The sequence below is a fragment of the Mirounga leonina genome, unplaced genomic scaffold (genome assembly GCF_011800145.1).
Source record: "Mirounga leonina isolate KUSES-001 unplaced genomic scaffold, KU_Mleo_1.0 Mir_418, whole genome shotgun sequence".
Taxonomy (NCBI): Eukaryota; Metazoa; Chordata; class Mammalia; order Carnivora; family Phocidae; genus Mirounga; species Mirounga leonina.
The window spans coordinates 18,330,522-18,339,526 of record NW_023270739.1 but is presented as its reverse complement, the minus strand read 5'-3'; the positions used below and the strand labels follow the sequence as shown (position 1 = coordinate 18,339,526).

General features: G+C 38.8%; 1 protein-coding gene across 1 annotated transcript; it reads left to right on the top strand.

The window, feature by feature from the left end:
* Positions 1–5,927: 5,927 nt before the first annotated feature.
* On the top strand, positions 5,928–8,759 carry FAM71C (family with sequence similarity 71 member C). Its single transcript, XM_034987232.1, has 2 exons — positions 5,928–7,808; positions 8,459–8,759. Exons 1-2 carry the CDS (start codon positions 6,943–6,945, stop codon positions 8,757–8,759), a joined length of 1,167 nt encoding a protein of 388 aa, XP_034843123.1. The 5' UTR covers positions 5,928–6,942.
* Positions 8,760–9,005: the final 246 nt, after the last annotated feature.

Below are 9,005 nucleotides of genomic sequence, written 5' to 3'. Positions count from 1 at the left end.
TATGAGTCTTACTTCCGATTTAATAAAAGTTAACATATATTTGCAACTGCATAGTTTTATAAGCCTGTTTCTTCTGTAAGAATACATTCCTTTACAAATCCAACAACCTTCTTTTATTTTGTCTTCTCTTTGTCCCTTTCAGTCCTAACTGGCAGTGTCTCTGCTAATATACCATTCTCACAGACTCTGTGGGTATCTTACGTATGTCACAGGGATTCATTCCATTAAACAAAAGCCTCCTCCACAGATCTTTCCTCAATAATCCCATCTCTAGATTGTGCTGAGTAGGCTGAGGAGATCTATGAGATACATACCTAATCTCTTCAAAGAGCCCTGTGTGTGATGAAATACTCTGATTTTTTGATCCCGTGGGCACTAAAAAAACTTATCTAGTCACACTTTTAGCTTTCTCCCCAGGACACACTTTCTTGAGAGTGGATCTACAAATTTTAGCCTCTTTTTCAATCTGGACAGGCTAAGAATATCTCAAATCATCACATCCTGGTTTCTTTTTGCTTAAAAGTTAGATTTTCCAGCTTTGTTTTATTATTGACCTTTAGTTTTGTAACATTATGGTTAGAAAATATGCTTGGTATGATTTCAGTCTTCTTAAATTTGTAATATTTGTTATGTCTTTTTAATGTGATTTAACCAGGGGATTCTTCTGTGTATACTTGAAGAAAATGTGTATTCTATTTTTCTTGGACAGAACGTTTCATATGTATCTTTTAAAACCATGTATTCTGAAGTATGCCTCAAGTAAAGAATGCTCTTGTTGAAAAAGAAATTGTTATTCACTCAATTTATCTTTTTTGCTATAGGTAGCAAGAAGAAACCAGGCTGTACATTCTGCACCATGCTTGGAAATCTCCTCAGTTAAATATCCAAATTTATCACTTACTACTTTGCTTTCTATATAACACAATTCTACTAGGCTTCCTGCTACTGTATAACACCACTTTTCTTCCAGTTTTCAATAACCTATTCCTCATTTACTTCTCAGTCTTTATCAGAAGCACTTTCAACAATATTCATATGTCTACCAATATTCTATCTATGATGATTTGGGTATTCTCTAAGATGGTATAGGTTTTCTCTATCATTCTCATTTACCCTCACCAGTAGTGCCTTTAACATCCATCTTTCTACAAACACTGTGACAATGTAGGTATTTTTCAAGACACTAGCTTCCCAGGGCTGCCATAACAAATTACCACACACTTAGTAGCTTAAAGCAACACAAACTTATTCTTTTACAGTTCTGGATGTCAAAAGTCCAAAATGATTCTCACTGGGCTAAAATCAAGATGTTGGCAGAGCTGGTTCTTTCTGGAGGCTCCAGGGGAGGATCCACTTCCTGCTTTTTGACCACCTGCATTCATTGGTTCATGGTCATCATCAGTTCAACCTCTGCTTCCATCATCACTTATCCCTCTGACTCTGAACCTTTTGCCGTTATTTTATAAAGACAATTGTGATTACACTGGACCCACCTGGGGAATCCAGGATATCTCCCCATCTCAAGATTCTTAGTTTAACCACATCTGCAAAGTCTCTTTAACATGTAATGTCATGGAGTCAACTTGTAAAGATCAAGATGTGGACATCTTTTGGGGAACTAATCTTCCTACCACATTCATGTTCATTATTAATTAAATTGTCTAAAATGTTTAACCCATATTTTCAGTTACATTGTTTTAAGCACTCCCCTCATTCACTGCCCAAATTACTAACCTAACATTTTGAATGTTGGTTCTTCTAAAAGTTTCAGCAAGAAGTTCAGCAACAGAATAAGACTATATATTGAATCACACAATTCCCAGGGCTGTTGAAATCTGAATAATTCCTTGACTCATTATTATTGTTTGGAGCATTTCCAAAGGACATAGTAGTTTCATTATGGGGAGAAAAAGTTAAATCTCTATCATAAAAATAATAACTATTCTGAAGGTGAAAGATACCTAATGAGTCATCTCAATTTCAAGGATGAGAAAAATAAGACCCAGGGAAATTAAATGATTTACTCAATGACACAACTCTAATGTAGAGGACAGGGAGCATAAATTTATTTTAATAATATCTAATGCCTAACTATGGAAATCTGTTCTAAGAGAAAGCATACAGAAAGCTTCTACATTCTCATAAAAAGATTTCCTTAATTACTAGAACTCATACAGCAATTCAGTAATGTGGCAGGATACAAAATCAATGCACAGAAATCAGTTGCTTTCTTATACACTAACAATGCAACTGTAGAAAGAGAAATTAGAGAATCGATTCCATTTACAATAGCACCAAAAACCGTAAGATACCTCGGAATAAACCTAACCAAAGAGGTAAAGGATCTATACTCTAGGAACTACAAAACACTCATGAAAGAAATTGAAGAAGACACAAAAAGATGGAAAAATATTCCATGCTCATGGATCGGAAGAATAAACATTGTTAAAATGTCTATGCTACCCAGAGCAATCTATACCTTCAGTGCCATCCCGATCAAAATTCCAATGACATTTTTCAAAGTGCTGGAACAAACAATCCTAAAATTTGTATGGAATCAGAAAAGACCCCGAATTGCCAAGGACATGTTGAAAAAGAAAAACAAAGCTGGGGGCATCACGTTGCCCGATTTCAAGCTATATTACAAAGCTGTGATCACCAAGACAGCATGGTACTGGCACAAAACAGACATATAGACCAATGGAACAGAATAGAGAACCCAGATATGGACCCTCAACTCTATGATCAAATAATCTTTGACAAAGCAGGAAAAAACATGCAATGCAAAAAAGACAGTCTCTTCAATAAATGGTGCTGGGGAAATTGGACAGCCACATGCAGAAGAATGAAACTCGACCATTCTCTAACACCATTCACAAAGATAAACTCAAAGTGGATGAAAGACCTCAATGTGAGACAGGAATCCATCCAAATCCTAGAGGAGAACATAGGCAGTAACCTCTTTGACATCGTCCACAGCAACTTCTTTCAAGATACGTCTCCAAAAGCTAGTGAAACAAAAGCAAAAATGAACTTTTGGGACTTCATCAAGATAAAAAGCTTCTGCACAGCAAAGGAAATAGTCAACAAAACAAAGAGGCAACCCACAGAATGGGAGAAGATATTTGCAAATGACACTACAGATAAAGGGCTGATATCCAAGATCTATAAAGAACTTCTCAAACTCAACACCCAAAAAACAAATAATCAAGTCAAAAAATGAGCAGAAGATATAAAAAGACACTTCTCTGAAGAAGACATACAAATGGCTAACAGACACATGAAAAAATGTTCATCATCATTAGCCATCAGGGAAATTCAAATCAAAACCACATTGAGATACCACCTTACACCAGTTAGAATGGCAAAAATGGACAGGACAAGAAACAACAGATGTTGGAGAGGTTGTGGAGAAAGGGGAACCCTCTTACACTGTTGGTGGGAATGCAAGTTGGTACAGCCACTTTGGAAAACAGTGTGGAGGTGCCTCAAAAATTTAAAAATAGAGCTACCCTATGACCCAGCAATTGCACTCCTGGGTATTTACCCCAAAGACACAGATGTAGTAAAAAGAAGGGCCATATGCACCCCAATGTTCATAGCAGCAATGTCCGCAATAGCCAAACTGTGGAAAGAGCCGAGATGCCCTTCAACAGATGAAGGGATAAAGAAGATGTGGTCCATATGTACAATGTAATATTACTCAGCCATCACAAAAGATGAATACCCAACTTTTACATCAACATGGATGGGACTGGAGGAGATTATGCTAAGTGAAATAAGTCAAGCAGAGAAAGTCAATTATCATATGGTTTCACTTATTTGTGGAACATAAGGAATAGCATGGAGGACATTAGGAGAAGGAAGGGAAAAATGGCAGTAGGGGGCGGATTGCAGGGAGAATGAACCGTGAGAGACTATGGACTCTGAGAAACAAACAGGATTTTAGAGGGGAGGGGGGAGGAGGGATTGGTTAGCCCGGTGATGGGTATTAAGGAGGGCATGTACTGCATGGAGCACTGGGTGTTATACGAAAACAATGGATTGTGGATCACCACATCAAAAACCAATGATGTATTATATGGTGACTAACATAACATAATAAAATTAAAACAACAACAAAAAAAAAACAAAGAAACCCCACAAAAACAAAACAAAAAACAAAACACAATAAATAAATAGATAAATAAATAACTGCCAAAAAAAAAAAAAAAGAATTCCTTAATCTCAGGTTCAGGTAGATTTTTATTTAGCCATTTGAATTTCTTAAGTTTTGAGGCAAATATTAATAAGGTAGTTTTCTAAATGGCTAGCGGAGTTCAAAACAAACTATACCAGATTAATGAAAATAGAGATATATTTTCCAGAATGCTACACATGATGATTATCAGGCCAATAATAGTAGTTCTACTGTTGTTGGTCTAATGAATGGTCTGGAAATTTTTCTGAAAGTCCATAGGCCCTACAAGTATTGCAGTGTCTGATTTCCCTGGAGACAACACAATTATCTCATGCTCTAATGGAACCCTAAGATAAATATTTTGTAATATATGTGCATGGCATAAAAGTACTTTTAAGAAAACAGATGTATTGGGCGCCTGGGTGGCCCAGTCGTTGGGCGTCTGCCTTAGGCTCAGGTCATGATCCCAGGGTCCTGGGATCGAGTCCCGCAGCGGGCTCCCTGCTCCGCGGGAAGCCCACTCTCCCTGCTTGTGTTCCCTCTCTCGCTGTCTCTCTCTCTCTGTTGAAAAATAAATAAAATCTTTAAAAAAATAAAATAAAAGTAAAATAAAAAAATTTAAAAAATAAAGAAAACAGATGTATTTTCACTTTATTTTTTTAAAAGCACCTAAATTAAATTATTGTGTCCAATGCTATTCTTTTCAAAAAACACCAAAACCACTGAGATACTTTTAAAATGTTAGTTTGATTACTAAATGTATATTAGGCTTACTGTTTTTTCTAATTGTAACATAAGTAATAGAGACATAAAGTAGAAATTAAGATACAAGGACTTTAAACAGACCAGTAAAAATTGCCATTGGTATGTTAAGAGGCTTCTTAATAAAAAAGGAAAAATACTCATATTATCAGAAATAACCAGATATTTCAATATGAAGGGAATAAAAATGTTTGTTTTGACCTATAGAACAAACTAAAGACTCAAGAACTATGGCTTTACATATGTGTGTGTATGTGTGTGTTATGTATACCATTATACCAATAAAGATATCTTAATCTTATTGCATTGATAACATTTATAATAGTTGGCAAAACTTCTCAGACTTTTTATATATATATTACAATATGATAGCAGTAAGAATAGAATGTTTAAGAATGTTTAAGGCTCTTTTCACTGTATAGTCAGCATAGAGATGTCTAGGAAAAAGCTTAAAATCTCATCAGCAATGTGAAGGTGTATCAAAACATAAAATGTATCATGGCTGTAAAAAAAATTACTAATAAAAAGTTTTATTTTTCCCATTAATAGAAATTATCCTAATAAAAATAGAAAGTATAAAGAAAATAAAAGTTACACCATCTGGAGATAAGCCCTTTAAACATTTCACTGAACATACTTTCATACACAAACATACACACAGATGATCTTATATAAATTGGACCACACATATAACACTTGTTTGAAATCTTTTTGCTTTGCTCTTTATCTTTAAGAAAAAAAATCAGGAATATCTTTTCATGTCAAATAGGGAACTACATAATGATTTTTATGACTGCAGAGTATTGTATCATAGAATGTTCCATAATTTATTTAACCAAACCCTGATTGTAAGATATTAATCTTATTTATTATCTTTTTTTGCTACAATAAAGCTTAATAAACACCCTGTACTAACCTATTTACCAACCTGTCCAATTCTCTCTTCAAGATAAATTGTCTACAATTACTTCTAATTGGCTACAACTAAAAGTACTGGATAAGAGAGTGTGTATATTTTAAACTCATACCTAACAGAAATTTTGCCTAAACCTTTTTGAAAGCAATTTGCAAGTATGTATTAAGATCCTTCAATGGGTCCTTGGGGCAGGGGGTTGTGCTGAGCTATGGCAGGCAGCGTGGCATAGTAAGGATGGGTGGGGTGAGGTGGAGAGGACAGTGTCCCTGCTCTGAGGGAGGGGCTGTTGGGCAACAAAGTGTGTGGTGGGCACAGGTCACAATGGGCAGGAGAGGATAAAAGGGGTCCTGTGGGGTGGTTTAAGCCTAGGGGGAGGCTTCAGTTTGGGAGGAGAGGAGCAGTACGAATACAATTGGCAGTGAGGTTGTGGAAGCCAAAAGAACAGAGGCTATTGTGAACCAATGTGTCAGATTCAAGAGGAGGCCCCTCCCCACTCCAAGTGAACACCAACATCTACACGCCTCAACATCTGCACACTCTGACATCTATTGGGACCCCAACATCTGAGCACCTCAACATCTGCACTCCCTGACATCTACTGAGGCCCGGATCTCTCGCTCCTCCACATCTGCATACCATAACATCTACTGGGGCCCGACCTCTGTGGGCCTCCACATTTGTGCACCCTGACATCTACTGGGGCCCCAACATCTATGCACCTTGACATCTATTGGGGCCCTGACCTCTGGTCCTCAACATCTGCACATGGTAATATCTACTGGGGCCCCGATTTCTGCACTCAACATCTGAGCACCCTGTCATCTACTGGGTCCCTAACATTGTGCACCCCGATATCTCCATGCTCTAGGCAGAGCACAGTCTGGTGCAGGTACAATTGTCTCTAGCACTGAGCAATTGGTAATCAGTACCCCCACCCTGTTCTCAGTTGCTCAGAGATCAAAAAAAAAAAAAGCCTGCAAAAGACCACTGCTAACCCACCTGCTAGAGAAACCAGGGAAATAGGACACCCTGTAAAGTGTGGTAAAGTGTGGAGGACCCCTTGGAGTCCTGATAAAAGATAGCCATGAACAACCAATATAAGTTACCACTTTACACAGCCCAAAGCAGCCCTGCAATGGGTATGTTTAATACCTCCATGGGGAAACTGCAGCAACAACTGTATAAGGGGGAGTATACTATATTCAAATATGCCCCAATGTTTGAGAGTGACTTTATACAGGTCAGTAAAAAAGGAGAAGTGATTGACGTGCACAACCGTGCCCAAATGGTGACCGTGGGCATCGTTCGCACTAGCCCCCACCTCACACTACCTGATGTCATGCTGCTGGCCCGACCAGCTGCTATCTGTGATGACTATAACAGATATGGCCCTGCCACCCAGGGAAAAAATTACAAGTCTACACAGATCTTAGAGCTAACCAGACTGTTTCCCTTGAAGTTTGTAACAATATCCATCCATAATGGTAAAAAACAACAGCTCCGCCTGAAGCTTGCCACTGGCCGCTCTTTTTACCTTCAGCTGTGTCCCCCTTCTAATACAAAAGATCTTTTTGTTTATTGGGAAAACCTTGTTTACATTTTGAGACCACCAGTAGAGGCTTACAGTGGTTCCCAGGCCATCCCAGTTGGAGACACACTGGACATAAGTGGGTTTGAAGAGGAGGACAAGAGCCCAGCGGTAAGTCTTCACAGAGACTCTAAAATATGGGGCCAGGGTGCTGTGGGAGAACAGCTAAAAGTCCTGCAGAGCCTTTGGTACCGAGGCTCACCTAGAAAATTCATTACATTTCAATGGGTTCAGGGCCAAAAGAGCCTCCATTTGGAGGTCATGTCACACTGGGGAGGTTCTAGGTGTTCCAAAGTGTTCCCCAATGCTGTATTTCAGAGCTTCCTCAGCTGTCAGCAACTCTTATTTTCATGTCCAATATTGTATTGCAATCTGTGGCATCCTGACACTTCCTCCCCCCACGTCTCCCCATGATCACCATGTACTGATTTTGTATAGATCGTTGGCAGAGGGCTGTGCTTGTAAGCACTGTTAGTAGCTACCAGAATATTAAAGTGCATGCCACTTAGCCAGCAGAAATACTAACGTAAGTGTATAAAAAAAAGTATATGAGGATATTCGCTGGTGAATTACAATAATGTTCTAGCAGATACTGAAGAGGAGGATTCCTGCAACAAATGGGAGATTGGACTTGAGAACTCAAAATTATTATAAGCTCTTATTGCTTAGCTATAGGAATAAAAGGTCTCACCTTATTTCACTTGTTTGTCTCTCCCATAGGCAAGTGTCATTCATTTCTTTGGAAGGGATCAAGATCAAGTTGACATCAGGAGTCTTCACATGAACCCTGAATTGTTTGGGGCCACCTCTTATGGTTATGCTAGGGAGGAATGAATTCATTATGCCCCCACACATACTGCTTTCAAGAGTTCACACACTTCTGCAGTCACAAAGCCTACAGTATCAGATAAAAGGGCAGGGATGGTGACAGGAGCAGCCTTCACAGATCCAGAAGAAGCACAGTTAGAATGGCCATAGTGGGAGCATTCGACATGTCTTACATTGTTGTTAGCAAGGGCTGCAAGCCCTTCTTCTACTCAGAGGTTATTTCCAGCACATCAGTAGGAGTTACTGGCCTCTTCCCAGAGGGCAGCATAAATATGGTGATTCCAAGAGCAGAAACTACTGGCAAGCCCACTGCAAAAACAGCTAACAGCTCAGTATTGGGACCCCTCATTACAACCTTGCAGAGTGACGCCTACATGAGTGACCAGGACGGAAGCCAGAGGTCTCCACCCAGCAGGACTGACTTTTTAGGAAAGAGTTTCAGAGCCCTGTACTGCACATGGTGCAGAGGTGGGTATATCGTATAGGACTGTGGAGGAAAGCAATATCATCCACCCTAATACAATTCGACTCAAATTCTCTGCTCTAATAACATATGCTCTATTAACAGGGAAGGGTAGCAATAAAAACAAATGGCAATTTCTGATCAGGCTCTGACCTATCTTTAACTTTCCCTTAACTTGATATTTGTGATTCAATGCACAGATGACAGAATAAAATGCTAAAGATTACTCTCGAAGACCCTCATCCATTTTTCATCTACATGTATTAAC

Excerpts from the sequence above, each read along its gene's own strand:
- FAM71C (XM_034987232.1), top strand. The coding sequence starts at position 6,943 with ATGAACAACCAATATAAGTTACCACTTTACACAGCCCAAAGCAGCCCT. Across the intron at positions 7,809-8,458 it reads TTATTTTCATGTCCAATATT|CAAGGGCTGCAAGCCCTTCT; the intron begins GTATTGCAATCT and ends CATTGTTGTTAG.